At 37.6% G+C, this 19,948-nt stretch overlaps 1 protein-coding gene across 1 annotated transcript in view; it reads left to right on the plus strand.

Moving 5' to 3' along the window:
- Window positions 1-19,948, plus strand: part of LOC126756774 (AF4/FMR2 family member lilli) — a 153,668-nt gene that overhangs the window by 113,261 nt on the left and 20,459 nt on the right. The window contains 10 exon segments of the mRNA XM_050470141.1: window positions 3,418-3,536; window positions 3,607-3,942; window positions 4,014-4,268; window positions 4,497-4,577; window positions 5,372-5,686; window positions 7,715-7,820; window positions 8,137-8,480; window positions 8,483-9,248; window positions 12,618-13,520; window positions 13,523-13,885. Coding sequence (XP_050326098.1) covers window positions 3,418-3,536; window positions 3,607-3,942; window positions 4,014-4,268; window positions 4,497-4,577; window positions 5,372-5,686; window positions 7,715-7,820; window positions 8,137-8,480; window positions 8,483-9,248; window positions 12,618-13,520; window positions 13,523-13,885 — 3,588 coding nt within the window.

The raw sequence follows: 19,948 nt of genomic DNA on the forward strand, positions 1-19,948 counted from the left end.
ATAAAATTTGCAAAATCTCATCGGTTCTTTATTTGAAACGTTAGATTGGTTCATGACATTTACTTTTTGAAGATAATTTCATTTAAATGTTGACCGCGGCTGCGTCTTTATAAATGAAAGATATGGTTTTTTGGGCAACTTTTTCGAGCATATCGGAATACGAATTTCTTCGGAAATGTTGTCTTCCAAAGCTGGAATAGTTGCTGGCTTATTTCTGTAGGTTGAGATAGTAAACAAAAAATAGTATAAAGGCGTTAAATCGCATGATCTTGGTGGCCATAGAATCGCGAGCTGTGTGGCATGTAGCGCCATCTTGTTGAAACCACATGTCAACCAAGTTCAGTTCTTCCATTTTTGGCAACAAAAAGTTTGTTAGCATCGAACGATAGCGATCGCCATCCAACAGCATCTTTGAAAAAATACGGTCCAATGATTCCACCAGCGTACAAACCACACCAAACAGTGCATTTTTCGGGATGCATGGGCAGTTGGCCACCAAGATCATGCGATTTAACGCCTTTAGACTATTTTTTGTGGGACTACGTCAAGTCTAAAGTCTACAGAAATAAGCCAGCAACTATTCCAGCTTTGGAAGACAACATTTCCGAAGAAATTCGGGCTATTCCGGCCGAAATGCTCGAAAAAGTTGCCCAAAATTGGACTTTCCGAACACAAGACGCAGCCGCGGTCAACATTTAAATGAAATTATCTTCAAAAAATGTCATGAACCAATCTAACAATTCAAATAAAGAACCGATGAGATTTTGCAAATTTTATGCGTTTTTTTTAAAAAAAAAGTTATCAAGCTCTTAAAAAATCACCCGATATAACAATGTTGAACCAATTAATAACAACTTTTATTTATTAGAGAAACTGTTCTTTATAAATGGATATGGTTTTTTGTCACATCGATATCATGACAAAGTCACCGATTTCGGTTGAGATAGTAAACAGATATATAATGAAACAAATAAGAAGAGCTAAGTTGGATGTAACCGAACATTTCTTATTCTTGCAACTTGCAAGGATCAAAGACGGGGAAATACCTTCTTATTTTTCTTCTTTGTTGCCGTTGACACCGCTTACGCGGTTTTAGCTGAGCACAAAATTCCTATTGGCACTCGATAGAAGAGACTGTAGGAACATGATGGGACTACTAACTGGTCACTGTCTGGTGGCAACACACGCACGCAATATGGGGCTGACAGAACGAGAAGATTGCAGGAAATGTCTAAAGAAGGCCACCAGGGAAATAATGACGCGTCTCTTGTGCACTTGACCCGCATTGACAAGACTACGCTGTAAGCATCTGGGATCCCCACGGGGAAGATATACTGGAAGATGTATCGATGGTGAGGCCGCAGAGTCTGTTCAAATTCGCACAGGCATCCTAAAAGATGATTACTCCTCTTGGACCTTCAAACTGAACTCCATCTGGTAAAGCAAAGGACCAAAACTGGTCTATGAGTGGCGTATTGGCCTACCAGATTAACTTAACCTAACCTGAGTTTCCAACAGCGCGCCAGTCGTTCTTCCTTTTCGCTGTTTGGCGACACTTGGCCTTTCCAACGGAGTGGAGGTCTTTCTCTTCCTCTGCATCCCCCGGTGTGTACCGCGTCGAATACTTCAGAGCTGGAATGTTTTTATTCATGCGGACGACATGGCCTAGCCGGCGCAGCTATTGTCTCTTGATTCGCTGAACTATGTCAAGGTCGTCGTATATCTCGTACAGCTCATCGTTCCATCTAATACGGTTATTCACCGTGATCGAAAACTCGTAACGCCGACTCATCAGATGTTGTCATCGTCCATGCCTCTGCACCATATAGCAGGACGGAAATAATGAGTGACTTATAGAGTTTGGTTTCTGTTCGTCGAGAGAGGACTTTATCTCTCTGTTGCCTACTCAGTCCAAAGTAGTACCTGTTGGCAAGAGTTGTTCTGCGTTGAATGTCGAAGTTGACATTGTTGTTTGGTGTAATTGCTGGTTCCAAGATAGATGATCCTGATGGAGCTTTTGGTACTGCTCAACGTCAATAAAAGCCATATTAGTCTTGCGGGGATACCAAAATTCAGACATAGCGATATAGAGGCAGCTTCTTCTCGTGCTGTCAAAAGCGGCTTCGAAATCGACGATTCTCTTTTCCAAGATTTGGCGCATGGTAAATATCTGGTCGGTTGTTGATTTTCCAGGTCTAAAGCCGCACTGATAAGGTCCAATCAGTTTGTTGACGGTGGGCTTTAATTTTTCACACAATACGCTCGATAGAACCTTATATGCGATGTTGAGGAGGCTGATCCCACGGTAGTTGGCGCAGATTCTGGGATCTCCCTTTTTATGAATTGGACAGAGCACACTTAAATTCCAATCGTCAGGCATGCTTTTGTCCGACCATATTCTACAATGAAGCTAACGCATGCTCCTTATCAGTTCTTTGCCACCTTATTTGAATAGCTCGGCCGGTAAACCATCGACCCGCGCCACTTTGTTGTTCTTCAGACGGATAATTGCTATTCGAACTTCTTCATGGTCGGACCATGGGACGTCTGCTCTATCGTCAAAGATGTGTTCCCCCTATAATTTCAGTATGCTCTAGCCATTAGTCACTAGATCACCTCTGGGGGTTCTACAAGAGTATGCTCCGGTCTTAAAACCTTCTGTTAGTCGCCGCATCTTTTCGTAGAATTTTTGAGCATTACCGCTGTCGACCAATTTGTCAAGCTAACACCCCTTTAAGTGTTCATGGTATAAAAATTGACATAATTCGATCTTTCAACTTTTCGTTGATTTATTTTCCACTTGTATACTAAGAGTTATTTGTTTAAAAATACGTAGACGGAACGATATGTACTTAGCCCACAACAGAAGAACGAACATTTTAGAAAAATTCCAAAAAAGGTGGTCGTAACCTCTCCAGCTGTTAGGAATCGATTCTTATGATTGCGCTTGTTGTCCGGAGTGAACAAACACGTCACCTATTTGCGTAACTTCCTGTATTTAGAGATGCTTACTGTCTCAGCTCTCTCGCGTAACTTCAATCGCCGATTTGTTAAGGAGAGATCGTGGACTTTTGTCGCGTTATACGACATGTCGTACGTACGACGAATCACCGTATACACCACACAAGCGCTCCTTGATTTCACTGTGAGATTTTCTGCGTTTTTTCGAAAACCCGCGGAAACTCTCGCTTCCATATCCGATCAAAACAAAACTACGAATCCGATTCGGCTGAAACCGACAGTCGTCATCTGCCAGATTATACTACACTGTTGTAAATTTTTTTGCTAGAAAAGGTACATATGCATATACCACAATATCTCCCCGCTTGTGTTGAAAAAATTTAAAAACGCAAAGTTAGCACATTTTGATTTTTATGTATGAAAACGTTTAAACATAATCTCTTTTCACACTTGTAGGAGCTTCCAAAGAAATCGGCACCGCTTTGACGCGGGTCTGTCTACGCCACAAAGCAGTCGAATCACGTCTGAAGACTTTCACAACAGCAATAATGGACTGCCTTGTACAGCCATTGCAAGTAAGTGCCAACTTTAGCCCTCTTTTCTCAATATCCTTGATATTTATTAATTGCACCACTTTCTACGCAGGAAAAACTAGAAGACTGGAAGCGCACAGTGATCACCATCGACAAGGAACATGCCAAAGAGTATAAGCGCTGTCGCACCGAACTGAAAAAGCGATCCAGCGACACGTTACGACTGCAGAAGAAAGCACGTAAAGGTCAATCGGATACTATACAGTCGCTTATGGACTCGCATAAGCAGGATGTGACATTGCGACGCGCCGAATTGGAGGAGGTGGAAAAGAAATCTTTGCGTTCGGCTATGATCGAGGAGCGTTTACGATACTGTACGTTTGTACATATGCTGCAGCCCGTGGTGAAGGAAGAGTGCGAAGTCATGTCGGAGCTGGGGCATTTGCAGGTAAGTGATAGGGCAAAGCACAAGCATGTTACATTGATATTAACTGAGTTATGTGTTTTTTTGTTCTCCAGGAAGCAATGGATTCAATCGCCCTCGTTACGAAAGAGCCCAGCGTGCTGCCACAAGCATCTGAGGAACTTATACATGACACCAAAGCCACAATGTCGCTATATCCCGAATCGCCGGGTGGCGGTTCGAGCTCACAAGGTGGTTGCTCGAATTCGCTGGGCTCACGTAAAAGTTCCGTTTGTTCTATTAGCTCCATGAACAGCAGTGGCTCAAGCAACTCACCGGGACATCATCACTATCCACGTTCGCTATCGCAGGTGAGTGTTGGTCGGCTGGCTAAGCTTAAGCTTAAAAGCTTCGAGTGTGAACTTTGTGTGCAGCTCTGCTTGAAGTCAATGTGGTGCGCTTCAGGCCTTTAAGCAAATAATTTTTATGCTTCATATGTCAAATGTTATATAATTTTTAATTACTTGTTATTTTGGCGCATTATTTGTTTATTTTATGTTGTGTGTTTCTTTTTTTTTTCATACTCATCTTATTTATAGTTAATTTCGCCTGCAATACGCTTGAAACCTGGTGAATCCAGTGATAGTGGCTTTTGCTCATCGCCAGCGCTAACCACACAGGTTTTTATTATTTTCTTAATATTATTAAAATTAATTTCTATATTTGTTAAGTCATGCTTTTGTTGTAATATATACTGTTATTGACATTTTAATACCATGAATAGGGTATATAGTTTGTAACACCCACTAGTAAACGTTGAAGTATATATGTATATATGTATGTATATCAACATGACGAGCTGAGTCAGTTTAATCATATCCGCTCGTCCGTCTATTCATCTGTCTGTATATACGCGAATGACCAGTTTAGTTTTTGAGATACTCAGAAGGTGATCATTTATCGGAACCGCCATTATCGGATCAGTATATCTGTCATTACAACTGACAAATATCAGTCCTTATATGGAAAACTTTTTTATTTGCCGAGATATTTTCCCGACATTTTGCTCAACTTATTGCTTAAGACAACGTTTTAACCTTTGAAGGAATGGTTTAGATCGGACCACCACAGCATATAGCTGCCATACAAACTGATCGAATCAAATCCAATCTCTGTACTTTTTTATTTGACAATATAGCTTCACGAAATTTGACATGGATTATTATCCAAGACAACGATTCAATCTCCGAAAAAATGGTTTAGATCGGACCACCACAGCATTTAGCTGTCATACAAACAAACCGATCAAAATCAAATTCTTGTCTGGAATATTTTTTGTTAATATTTATATTTGTGAAGGCTATTTAGTTTCGGTGCAACCGACCTTTTTTTTTCTTTGTAAGCTATAAATTTTGAATTCAAATTGTTTTGTACGTTTTCCTTTGTTTACACTAACGTAACTTTCCCTTGTAAGGCTACTACTGCCACTAGTCAATCACATGCTGTTTCCACTTGGCCACCACATTCCCAAGATGCCGTGCCAGTGTTGCCACCTGCCTCCGATCGTCCACACACAATCTCAACTGCCTACGAGAAGGGACATCAGCGGCCACCACTTACCGTTTACACGTTCCAGAATCCGGAGACCATACTGGAGGGTAGCGGCGGCGGCAGCGGCAGCATACCAGGTACGCCAAACGGCACCAGTGGCGGTGCTGGATCCGGCGCTAATACACCATCTACACAAAAGTCGCCAGCCGGTGCATTGAGTCGCCCACCGTTGCCAGTGGTAGGTTACCATATATAAATTTATATACACTAATAACTACATATTTATGTATATGTATGTCAATTTTCTTTTTTTTCTCTGTGTTTGTATTTGCGGTAAATAAATCTTGTTGTTAAATTTAATTGTATTATTATACTATGACATCAGAAACCAACACGTGTGGTAAGTTTAGGTTGCACTTTTCTTCCAATTTAAATTCCTAAACGAAACCACTATTCGATTTTCATCATTCTCAGTCCAATCAGTAAAAATATATAGTTATGTATATATATGTATGTTGTATAGCTTGCATGTGCAGATTCGCTAGCCCAATTAAGTCTGTCCAAAAAGTATTCCTCGTAAGATCATGTTATGTATATAAAGATTTTTTTGTGTTAAAGAAGCATTCAGCCGATCGATATTGAAATTTTATTTTGTCTGAGATAATTGTTGTTGATAAATTATATAGGAGTTGATGACCGAGTTGAAATTCAATTCAATGGCCATGCCTCTTCGGACCCGAAGAAGTGCACGAGCTATTTTAGCCGGTAATTTACACTGCACCCTTCGGCCGTGTTACCCGATGGCTGCGCAAAATGCCAAAAGACTGCGCACCACTTTCACGGTTGAGGGGGTTCAGAGTGCAACAATTGACAAGGCATAATTGTCCAAATCCATTGGCCCTGATGGAATTAAGCTACATACCTCACCAAGGGAGTAAGCTACCTCACCAAGGTCCTCAACCTGTCCCTGACCACTCTTCAAATATCCGATGCGGGAAACCCGCGAACAAAGGGAAGTCCTATCGTCCGTTAACTCTCCTTTACCCAGTAGTGAAGACACTTGAGGTCTTGCCACTCCCGACCTTCACACACAACTTTAACCTAGCAAACCTCCAGCATAGCTCCCGAAAAGCGCACAGTACCACCCGTAATTGTTTAACTTCTACATCTCGTATGCTGACGATGGCACGATAATGACGTCGTACAAGGGAATCGATGGCATGTGCTCAAAAGAAAACGGCCTTTCTCGCTTCTTCGCTGCACGGAACTTAACACTCTACCTAAATCCACAGCGACCATATTCACAAACTGGACGAAGGAGTATAGACTTGACCCTAATATTGCAGTCGATGGCGTTAAGATTCCGACTGTCAATAACCCTAAGATTTTAACAGAGCCTCAACAAAACCTACAAGTTGTTAGCCGGCAGCACATGGGGAAAGGACAAAGAAACTTTGTTGGCAACTTGCAAGGCAATCGGTCGGCCAGCCCTTAACTACACCGCACCAATATGGTCGCCTGGATGCAGTGAAACGCAGACGAGGATGTTCCAAACTTGTCAGAGCACTGCACTTCAAACTACGACAGGATGCCTGTTGATGTCTCTCTTCGAACGCCTGCATAGTGTGGCCTGCATGCTTTCCTGTTTTCACGGAAATTATCTCTGCAGTTACCTGCTTGGAGCAGAACCGCCTCCTAGAGGCCATAAAACAATGCGCCGACAAGACTTCGGACGCAACTAACTTCCGACAAGCACTGACCGCCATTAACAGTGGAACCAATGACTTTTTCACCCATTGCAGACGAAGAACTCGAGTTGTCGCGAGGAACAATAGTGACCTTTGCGTAGCTTCGTTCTGGATACTGTAGCAGGTTAAAATCCTACTTATCCAGAATAGACATATCAAACATATGTAATGAGTCCCCGCATTATACTAGCCACCCCTTTGTATGCCTTGCTAACCCTTCACATCTGACACCCTTGTGTCGTTGGTCCGACCCCATCGAAACAGCACGTTTCTCGGGCCTACCAATGGCAACTTATCTAATCCTTACCAGTCTGGCGGGGATTAGGTACCCATTACAAGAACAACATAAACAGTTTTTACGAAGGCAGTTCTCGTGATAATCTTTGATCTGATCCTCCACTGACTGTTACATATATAAATTTTACTATCGATCTGTTGATATGCTCAACTCATCCTTCAAAAATCCCCTTAATTTCATTTAATTTTCACTCACTAATTAACTCAATCGTTTTTTACAGCGCTGCTCTTCGTTGGAACGACCACTTTCGGCCAACAATAATCGCAGCACCAACAATCTCTTACAGCGTCAATGCCCCTCACCAATACCGGCGCACATAACAAAAGGTGAGTAAACGCATTTCCACCACACTTCGAGAGCGTCTCGACGAGTGCTCATTGTGTCTCTCTAATTTGTCTACCGTCAATGTCTTTGCTAATTACCCGAGTTAGACGAGTTTACTAATTTACCCTGTTTTTGTGCTCTCTATTCCCTTCTCTTATGCCTAACATATCCTATGTACAAAAAATAATGAAACACACATACATACACACACGCTACGCCGCCACCGCCCAACGCACGCTCGCTCGCTCGCTTTCAATGTGCTGAATAAAAAACAACAAAAAAAACACAATAAATGAATTAACAAAATGCTGCAAGCAGAGCTATCAGCGCATCATGCACAACAACAACACATGCAGCAGCAGCAGCAACAGCAACTGCAACAACATCTGCAGACAACATCCCCGCCGCCCACTTACGTCAATATGTCTGAGTTGGCCAACATGGCGGCAGCAAAAATTACTAACCAACAACAACAACAGCAGCAACAACGGCCAGTCGCCAATCTGCAACAACAACACTCGATCGACTCTATATCCTCACAGTTTTCCAACGATTCGACTGCATCGGGCTATCAGCAGTCACAACAACAACAATCGCAGCACCAGTCAGGTGTTATGGTCAGCGGCAGCAAAACACGTTCACATTCCGTTTCCTCTTCGTCTGCCTCCTCGAACACACCTCCCTGCATTCGCATCCCTCCATAGAATCCGGCACGATAGCCACACCACTTGTTGGCCAAACACCGACACCGTCGAGTGGCAGCTCAACACCACAAAACCACTATTCACCACTGCTGACCAATTCACCGTCATCCACGGCGGCTGGTACACCAAGTGGCGGCAGCGTGACGAGCGGCATGTTGAGCGGTTTCGTATACAATGTCAATTCACCAACGCCACCACAAAGTGGCACCGCTTCAGTCGATAGTGATGTGCTGAAGATCACCGAAACCGATGCAGCCGGTCAACAACCCACCATTGTACCCGCACACGAAACAAATACACAGCAACAACAAACAAGTAATACTACCAATAACAATGCTATGAATAATGCTACATGCATAGAGTCCCAAACCACTCCCACCGAAACGTCCGAACAAACTTATACAAATGCCACCGATTCAACTGCGACAGCAAACGATACAGAATCCCCAACTATTGTAGAGAATGATGAACGTTCACGCGCCTCAGTGCTGCAGAAAGCCTCGATGTTCGAGAAACAGGCGGCAGCCGCAGCCGCAGCTGCTTCCACCGCTGCGGTCACACCGGGACGCTCCACGGTCGAGGCCATATATGGTACGCGCCGGACTCCGGATGAGGTTTATCGCGCGGCAAACACCAGCGCCGCTGGCAATCATTATCAACAGCCGTCGCCACAGCAACAGCAACAACAACAGCAGCAGCAGCAGCACGTGGAGCAGCAAGAAGTGGGTGAGTAGGCATATGGCGTGTTTGAGCTTACCGAGCGTCTGTTTCTGGGCGCAAACGAACATGAATTACTCTCACTGTTTGTACTCGTAAACACCACCTCAAGTGTACTCGTGCCTTCCAGCCAACCAGCACTACACCACATGCAACTTTGATTATGTCCCCCGCCCCCCTTTTAGCGCAATCAAGCACTTTTGTTTACACAAGTTGCAATCCCATGCAAAGTCTCACCACCCAACCCTCAACTACATTTGTATTAATCACCACCTGTTTTGTCAAATTTATTTATTATTTATTTGTCCCGTGTGCACAAGGGTTAAGCTTGGAGGTCGAATAGTGGAAAGTCGTGGTTGTAGCAGGGTTAAAAACAACTACTGATGTTTAGATCTTATTTGAGAAAATATTTTTTATAAATTTTAAAATACAATTTTTTTTCTTTTTTGTATGTATTTATTTATATTTATATATTATTTTTAATTTTTTTTTTAATTTTAAATTTTTTTTTTATAAATTTCTGTAATTATAAAAATCGGACTTTGCCTGAATTTCAATGTCAATTAAATATTTCAAAATTCTTTCTTGGTTACAGTATAATTTTTTTTATTAAAAACGTTTTAAATAATAAAATATATTTTAATAAAACAATAATTTTATTTGAAAAAATATATATACATATATTTCAAAAAAATTATTTTTTATATATTTTTTTTTGATAAATATAAAATGTTTTTTTTATTAAATTTTTCTTTAATACATTTTTTTTTTAATATTTTTTAGGCAAACATAATTTTGAAAATTTTTTGAAACTCTTTATAAAAAATAATTAATTTTAAATCAAAATATTTCAATTATCTGAAAATAACTTAGTATATACATACATATGTATGTAAGTTTGAAAATAATTTTAATTAAAATTAATTATTACATTAAAATTAGTGGGAAAATATTTCGGTTTTTATTAAAGAAATAAATATGTAAATTTTCTTACTACATAATGAATAAAAGGAGTATATAAATTTTAAAATATTTTTAATTAAAATTAATTTTTTTTATCACATAAAAATAGAGGGGAAATTTTTTAGAAAATCGTTTATTAAAATTATGTGACCTGGTCTACGGAAAGGGGGCTTAGGTGTCAAAAAAAGGAGAACAATTAATGAGATAACGATTATTAACGGTTTATTTTTAACAGCTGTTTCCCAGAAAACTAGTTTTCGCACGTTAGCTCCCTTTTCGTAGACCAGGTCACATATAGTTTTAATTAAATATGTATATTACATTTTTTTACATATCATAAATATACATTTTTTAAGAAAAAAATTATTCATAAATTTTAAAATATTTTTAATTAAAATATTTTTTTTATTACAAAAAAAATAGTGGAACAAATTTTTAGAAACTTTTTTTATTAAATAAATTGTTCTAATTTAATTTTTACATTCAAATTAATTTAATTTTTTTAATTTAAATTTAAATTAATTAATTTTATTTAAATTTTAAAATATTTTTAATTAAAATTTGATTTTTTAATTACAAAAAAAATTGTGGAAAAAAATTTTAGAAATTTCTTTTATTAAATAAATTGTTATATTTTCTTTTTACATTCAAATTAATTTAATTTTTTTAATTCAAATTAAAATCTATTTATTTTTTTTTAATAATAACAAATAAAAAAACATTTCAAAATTATGTTTACATAAAAAATATTAATTAAAATTAATTTAATTATTTTTTATTTTTTGAACTATTAAAAATGTAATAATTATTTTTTTTAAATAATAATTAGTTTTATTAATTAAATAATTATAATTAAAGATATTAATTTTTTTAAATATATGGATACAATTAATTACAAAAAAATAGTGGGAAAAATTTTTAAAATTTCTTTTATTAAATAAATTGTTATATTTTCATTTTTACATTCATTTTTTAATTCAAATTAAAATTAATTTTTTTTAATATTAACAAATAAAAAAAAACATTTCAAAACTATGTTTACATAAAAAAATATTGATTCAAATTAATTTAATTATTTTTTATTTTTTTAACTATTAAAAATGTAATAATTTTTTTTTTAAATAATAATTAGTTTTATTAATTAAATAATTATAATTAAAGATATTAATTTTTTTAAATATATGGATACAATATTGCAAAAAAATTAGTTACTTTCTTTAATTAAATAATTGTAGTTAAAGATGTTAAAGAGATGTTACATATTTTTAAATATATTTTAAATATGTATATATTTTTAAGTAAGAAGTTCAAACCATAAAAAGAAATTTTCAAATAAAATTATAATATTTCTTTATGTAAGAATAGTTTCGAATATTTTTTTATTTGTTATTATAATTAAAGAAAGTTAAATTAATTTCAATTTAAAAAAATATTAATGTGAAAATTAAAAAAAAATAATATAGTTTTAATAATTAAATTCTGTTTTGTTTTTTTTTTCAACAAAATTTGAAATAAGGTTTTTAATAATTTAATTTGAAATTATTTTAATTAAAAATTTTTCGCACAAAAAATTAATTAGTTTTATTAATTAAATAGTTATGATTAATATATAATTATACAGATATAATTTCTTTTTTTCAATATATTTAATATTACAAAAGATTAATTATTTATTAATTAAATAATTCTTATTAAATATTTTTTTTAATATATTTTAAATATATATTATTAAGAAAACCGTCAAAATCCCAAAAAGAAAAAATTTTCCACTCAACATTTTGACCTCTTAAAGCTTGCTCTTGCGTCCTTTTGCCTGATTTATGTACATATTATACCCTGTTTGTCTTTTCTTTTGTTCAGATTTGTTGCCAACAAAAACTACAACTAATTAATTGAATTTTCTTTGTTTTTCGTTCTCCCTTTTTCTTTTTTCTTCTCCACTTTACCCAACATTAATTATATACCCAACTGTTTTTTGTTTTATCACAAAACAAAAACAACAACAACACATAAAACGCCACTATATATTTCACAACCACGTGAACAACAAACACATGAAATGTAAATGCCAAAAAAACAAAAACACACAAATCCAACAACAAAAAATGCCTCCCATTTTCTGAAAATGATTTCTTTGTAAAAATTAATGAAAAAATCTACTCTTACGTCAAACTTGCACTATATCTATATATAAAAAAAAAAACAAAAACAAAAACAACAATGAACCAAAAACCTTCCACAACAAAATGTATATAAATCCACACCAACAACAACAACCACACCATATCGTGAACACATGCAACTTTCTGCCGCACCAAAAACACAACAATTACCGCAATTTTCTACAACAACAAAACCAACCAAAACAACAACCGTACACCAAACACCACCAACACTACCGACCCAATTTTGTAGATAAAAGTTTTGAAGACTCGATCCAAGAATTAAATAATTTAATTGGCGAATTAGACTCGTTTCAACGCGAGATCGATGCAAGCAAGCGCGCAACAGCAACAACAACAACGCCCACCCCAACAGCGGATGAGACTGTGGGCGACAATTGTGGTGATCGTCCCTTCCCCTTGATCGGCACGAGCAGCAACAGCGTCGTCGTCGCCGACAGCAATCAGATGAGCAGCAATGCCAAGGCAATAACAACATTAGCAGACACAGAGGCGGAGCGTGTCGACACAACAACGCCATTAACCGTTATTTGTCCGCCGCGTCCACCCAAATCACCGCAATGCGCCAGCAATCAAACGAGCGGTTGCGGCACTGATCTCTCCGACACTGCTTCCGATGATGTGGCCGCTGATGTCGGCTCGCTGACGAGCATAAATAACAATCACAACAACAATAACAACACAAAGAGTAGCAGCAACAATAATGAACACAATACCAGCTTGAGCAGCCGAGAGAGTTGTGCCACAGGCGGCAATGACAATAACGGTCGCACACTGCAACAATACAATTCCGATTCGGAGCTGAGTCGTTGCTATGTAAGCGAAACGAGTTCGCTGGCGGGCGGCTACGAGAATCCCACTTTCGCGCACTTCGCCACAGCGGTGTCCTCATCGTCGATAGCCGCCTCGTCGGGCGTGGATGAGCCCGCCGATGTGGGCAGCGCTATTGGCGATAATCGCTCGCTGATGGCAGTGTCATCGACAACGACGGCCGACGATTGCGCATCGCACACCTCCGACACGTACCAAACGCCACAACAGGCTGCGGACAACGGCAGCGATGGCGGCAGTAATGTCGTCGTTATCTACGATCATCAGATACCCATCACGCCTGATATCGATTATGTCAAACAGAATTCGAGATTGTCGTGCTGCGCACAAAGGATCCACTACAGCAACAATTGGGACGACAGGAAATGCGCGAATTGACACAACTGCCGACTAGTTTGTGTGCACCACACGATGGTTTGGCCGCACCGGGCGCCGGCATGATGTCCGTGCTGGCCTTGTCGTCGTCGTCGTTGTCGTGCTTGGGACCGACCTCGCCACCGCACACCGCAACCGTAGCGCCTGCCAAACAGCGACTCTCCTCTTTCCGCGCCTCCAGCGAACAACAACTGCAGCTGCTCGGTTGTGGCGACAACAACAATAGCGGCAGCGAACTCTCACTGCTGCGCACGCCGCACCACCGCCATCATCAGCACCAGTACGCAAACGCAGGTACGGCACAAGCGCAAGCAGCGTGCAGCGAGGAAGGTAGTAGAAGGGTGGCAACACCACCAAATGCACACAACATGCACGCAGATACCATAATACGTCGCAAAGCAGCGATACCGCCACCCAAACCGACTTTGAGTATATTCAATGGCCAAGCGGCCGACCACAATTTGAGTTTAGAGGCTAACGCCAGCGTGCGTAAGAGTAGTAGTAGTAGTTGTAGAGGTAGTTGTGAAGCGGTGGGCGAGCGGCTGACGGCTGCGCCCACACCGCCGCCACCGCTTTTGACGAAGGCCAATTTCAAGGCCGATTTAGATGCGAAAATTCGCAAGCAGAAATTGAAGTTGCAACTGCAGCACGAACAGCAGCAACACCACGAGCTGTTGCTACAGAAGCAGCAGCTATTGCAGGAGCAACAACAATTACAACAACATTCACCACAATCAGCCGCCAACAACACGAATAGTTTAATATACCTCAGCAACCACAACCACAGCAACCACAATCATAGCAATTCCAACAACATCACCACCATCACTACCACCACAACCACCAGCGGCGTCGGCAATGGCCTTGGCAATCGCAATAGCAGCAGCGGCGCCAGCAGCAACACTCACAACAACAGCAATAACAATAATTGTAATGCAATTAGCTTAAATAAGCGCAGTTGTAGTACGGCTATGTCGAATGCAACAACAAAAACTACAACTGCATCTGCATCCGCATCATCATCCAATCATGTGGCATTTGTAGTGAAAACTGCATCATCCCATCACCACACAAACGCATCCGCATCCGCATCCGCATCATCCTCATTTGCAGGGCCACAGCTTGTCTATCAAAATGGTACTAAAAGTAGTAGTAATAATCGAAATATGAATAATAATAGTGATAGTAGAAGAAATGCATCAGCAGCTTCATCTGCATATCCTAAGACTAGTAAACAAACCCATTCTAATCGTACTCATTATCAATTTCATGCGCTGAAATCACACAACAACAACAACATGAACAACAAAAATCACACCACCACCAACAACAACAACAATATTAATGCTAAAACACGCCCCAAACGTTCTGCCTCCATGTCATCTACACAAAAATCATCACACTCCACCATTCGTGCCTCATCTCCATCGCCATCCACCATAACATCGTCATCGTCGTCGTCATTATTATTATGCACGCCTGCAATTCGCGCTTCGACTGATCGCCTGTTGAAATGTCCACCAACACCGCCATTACCGTTGCGTTCGCAATTGGTTGCCCATCAAAAACCAAAACAACAACAACACCCACATATACACAATCAAACCAACAACCATGCGACATTATCAACAACTTCATTGTCGTCATCATCGTCATTGTCATCGTCATCCCCATCATCAGTGTCTGTCTCCGCCTGCGCCTATGCGTGTTCTTCCACTTGTGCAACACCAACATCAATACCACCCACCATTCACACCAAACAATCAGCAGCTTCTGCCTCGGTCTCGTCTGCATCTGCATACGCATCCAACTCCAATATAAATTCCGCCAACGCCAAACCGAATATCACGCCGAGACCGGCTTCATTGTCGGGTTCGTTCGTTTTTGACTCTTTTGACATTCTTTTTGGTTGTTTGTTTTTGTGTTCTACTTTGTTTTTACGTACTAACTAATATTCTCACACATTTAACTGGCCTAATTTCTTCTTTGGTGCTTTTGTGTTGTGTAACTCTCGGTTTTTTTTTTCTGATTTGCTCAACAATTCTTCGTATTTCTTCTACTTTGTGTATTAACCAACTCGTGTGCTTTACTAAATATTATTGTATATGATTTTTTGTTGAGTTTCTTAAACACTGACTTAACAGTAGTGACCAATTTTTGGTCTACATAGCGAGATATTGCAATTCCAATCAACAATAACACAACCTTAAAATACTAAAAATTACTATTTGGTGCCATTGCCGAGTTCACTTAACTTTCGAGTTTCTTAAACACTGACTTAATATAATAATTGTTTGTTAATTTCATCAAAACCTTTTTAAGAATAAGAGTTTTTGAATTGTAGTATCGTATATAACAAAAATCAATATGATTTCAAACACTCTTAATGCACATTGACCCTTTTTGAACTTGACACCCACTATGTAAGTCGAGATTTCACCTCGCGACCCCTTCAATATTCAAGCTTACAAAAAAAAAAAAAAAAAAAAAAAACAGTTATCGCACTATTTTCCCTCTTCCTTCTTTCAAAAATCAATGCAAATCTCCTGGAGCACGTTTTTCTGACATTGTTTATATAAAAACAAATCATTAGGTTAGGTTAGGTTCAACTGGTAGGCCATTAAGACACGCATAGACGGAGTTCAGTTCTTCAGTTCCTAGGTTGAAGAGAAGTAGTCTTCCTTTAGGATGCTTGCACATGACGCAAATTTTAACAGACTCTGCGGCCTCATTTTCGATACCTCCTCCAGTGTATCATACTGTGGGGACCCAGATGCTTACAGCGTAGTCTTACCAATGCAGGACAAGTGCACAAGAGAGTTTCCATGGTGCCTGCTCTTAACATTTCTTGCAGTATTCTCGAGCGTGTGCGGCCACCAGACACTGCCAGTTAGTATTCTCATCATGTTCCTACAGTCTCTTCTATCGACTACCAATAGCAATTTTTGTGTTCTGCCGATTTACCGTTTTGCACATGACTTTTACAGTTCTGTACCCAGCTAGCTCGTGCCATCGGGTTTTGATTATCTTTACCAAGGTTCTGTCTAAATCGTCGTACACACAATGCATGGGTTTCTCAATGTTGATCACGTTTTCGGATGTTAGCCGTACACCATTCTTGGCAATCTCGTCCACTATTTCAATGCCCTCGATGCCTTTGGGGCCTGGCAACCAGTAGAATTGAAGTTGCTTACTTCTGGCAACACTTTCCACTGCTGCCATGGTTTCTAAGATACTTCTGGCCGATATGCGATACGATGTTACTGCCTTGATTGTTGCTTGGCTGGCTACGTAAATGGTGACTCTGGATTTGCCTGCAGGTGCATTAAAAGCCAGCTCCGCGACTTTCGTAATAGCAGAGACCCCAGCTTGAAGTGATCTGTTAATTTAAAAGGTTGCCTTATGCCCTACTCTGTACAGCATATACCCACACCAACTGCATCGTTCATTTTCGAGCCATCCGTATAGATATTTAAAGTGTTGCGCGTAGCTAAAATACCTTTACGCCAGCCATCTTTTTCTATGTTTACTTTGAATCTTCTTTCTCAGTTGAAAAGTAGGGTCATGTTGCAGTTTTTTCACTTGATCTATCTTCGTCTGCTCTCATACCTGAAATGAAGATATTTTATGCGACTTAATATCGCACATCTTGCAAACAATCTTTTCAAAATTGAAAACTTTTTCCATTTCCTTTTCTACACACATACATATGTATATGAACGATTATTTCTTTCACCTTTTAGATTTTTATTTTCGGTGTCGGTTGTCTAAATATCGCTGAATGAAAACTAATAGCTTTTAAACCAATTAAAAGTCATAAACATTAATCATAAATACTATTTTTCATTCCATTCATATCCACATATACATATATATATTTATTAACTCGCGTGAAAGAATAAGCGATCAAAATCTTTGAGGGAGTGATATTATTATAAAAATGTTTTTATTTGATCCAAATCATGGATAGGCATCTTTATGCCTTAGAGACTTTAACATCATTGTTTTCTTTCCTTGACATTATAGACCCTTATAGTTTTTTTATATTTAAATCAAAATTTTTGTTTACATTTTTCTTATAATTTTTTTTTTACTTTTTAAAACTACATAGAAACGCCTCTATAAGACGTTGCAAGTTGTTTTTTCAACCCTATTTGATATTTTCAACATATAAGCCAACGAGTCCCAGTCAGCTTTTGAGATATTCAACTGAAATTCTGCACACCTGCTTTTCTCCTCAAGAAGCTGCTCATTTGTCGGAAGCGCCGATATGGAATCGTACACACAGATCTTTTAAACTCATAACTCAAGCCCCTGTATGGAAAATTTTTTATTTGACTAGAAATTTGCACTAAATTTGGTGGGAATTGTTGTCCAAGGCAGCACTATAATCTCTAAATATAATTTTTCAGATCGAACCACTATAGCATATAGCTGTCATACAAACTAAACGATTAAAATCAAGTATTTGTAGAGAAAACTTTCACGAAATTTTGCATAGACTTTGACCGTTGGCATTGCAGATGGGCGGAATCGGTTCACTGTCACGCCTACATAGTGCCGTTCAGCAAAAACATATGAAGTGCCATAACTAACCACTTAATAAAGGTACTACATTGTAATTTGGTACAGTGGATCTTTGCCCAGTCTAGGGCAACTGAGTCTTTAAAACCTTGGATTTTTAAAGCATATCGGCATAGCCGCGCCCTTAAGAGGTTTAATGCATAGGATTTCCCAAACCACAAATCAACCAAATTTTCTTAGAACAAATGTTTTTGTTATTCCTCCGACAGCGCGAAAATAGATTGAATCGGAAAGTAATCCTGCCAACTCTCCATATAACGGTCTTGTTTTTTAACTTCTAAAAGTGCGATAAAAAATAAATAAATGTGTCAGAGACATTATTTTTACACCCGAGTTGGTACAAGACGTTTTTGTAGAAACTGGTGCCAAAATTTGACGAGATATTTCTCCGGATCTACTCGGTATTTTTTCAGCCCTGCGCCTGTTCCTATTCTAAATATTTTACTGAATTTCAACCATTCCTTGCCTGATTATATTTACATATATACTTTTGTTTATATTTTTTTTATTTCGGTTATTTATATATTTTTTTTTATTTTTTTAGTATATTTTTAACATATTTTTTATATATATTTTTTTGTTTTTTTTGTTTTTTTTTATATTTTATTATTGTTGTTTTTTTTTTGTACTATTTAGTTCCTATTGTAAACTTTTTAATTTGGTTATATTAATCTACTTTTGTTTATATTTTTTTTTAATTCGGTTTATTTATTTATTTATTTTTTTATAGCTTTTTTTATTTTGTTATTTTTTAAGTTTTAGGTTATATTTTCTCTTTTTTTTATATGTTTTGCTATTTTTTTAGGTCTTATTACAAATGTTTTACTGTAGCTTAGCTAGCCATTCCTTTGCGTGGTTTTATTAATACCACATATGTAATACCGTACATGCATTTGTTTATATTTTTTTTAATTCGTTTTTTTTTTTTTTTTTTTTATTTTTTTTTATAATTTTTTTTTTTTTTTTTTTTTTTATAATTTTTTTTTTTATTTCTATATATATTGTTTTTTTATTATTTTTGGATTTTTTATTTGTTATTTTTTGTTTAAATTTTTTAGTTTAGTTTTTCAGTTATTTTTTGTTTTTTTATTTAATTTTTTTTATTTAATTTTTTTTATTTTAATTTTTTTATTTTAATTTTTTTATGATTCTAATTTGTTGCAGATACTGTTATTACTATTGTTTTTTTTATCGGACCAACAGTTATATTTACCACATGTACACACATACATAATTAATTTAGGTGCATTCACAACATTTAAATATTGAGTTAACACTCCTGTACATCCTAAACACTCCATCAATCTCATCATATCATTTCTCCTCTTAAACATTCTCATTAATTCATCCATTAAATGTTCATATTCACACACACATTAATATTGCTTGTTATATAACTCACTTGCCTGGCTAAGCACCTACCACTCACACTTATTCCCAATTTAAGTTGGACTAACTGCGTGGAAGAGGAATCGTGGAATCGGTGGTGTTAAGAAGTAATAAATACAAAAAATAAGCATCAATTTTCTTTTTTTTTTCAAAATATTCTTCAATGCTTTAAATATGCAACTTTGGTGAACGGCTAATAAACAATTAGTGTCTACTAATTGTGCCAATTGCTAATCGAATTATATATATGCATTTATATACATATAGTATAACATTTTTGAAATTTTATACAACAAAATGTAATCAATTTCATTATTACTGCATTAAATTAGCATTTTGGCAGCAGAAAAAATTTCGATACTTCAGTTATGCATTTGGTTAAGT

This window comes from Bactrocera neohumeralis, chromosome 4 (genome assembly GCF_024586455.1).
Source record: "Bactrocera neohumeralis isolate Rockhampton chromosome 4, APGP_CSIRO_Bneo_wtdbg2-racon-allhic-juicebox.fasta_v2, whole genome shotgun sequence".
In the NCBI taxonomy this organism is placed as follows: domain Eukaryota; kingdom Metazoa; phylum Arthropoda; class Insecta; order Diptera; family Tephritidae; genus Bactrocera; species Bactrocera neohumeralis.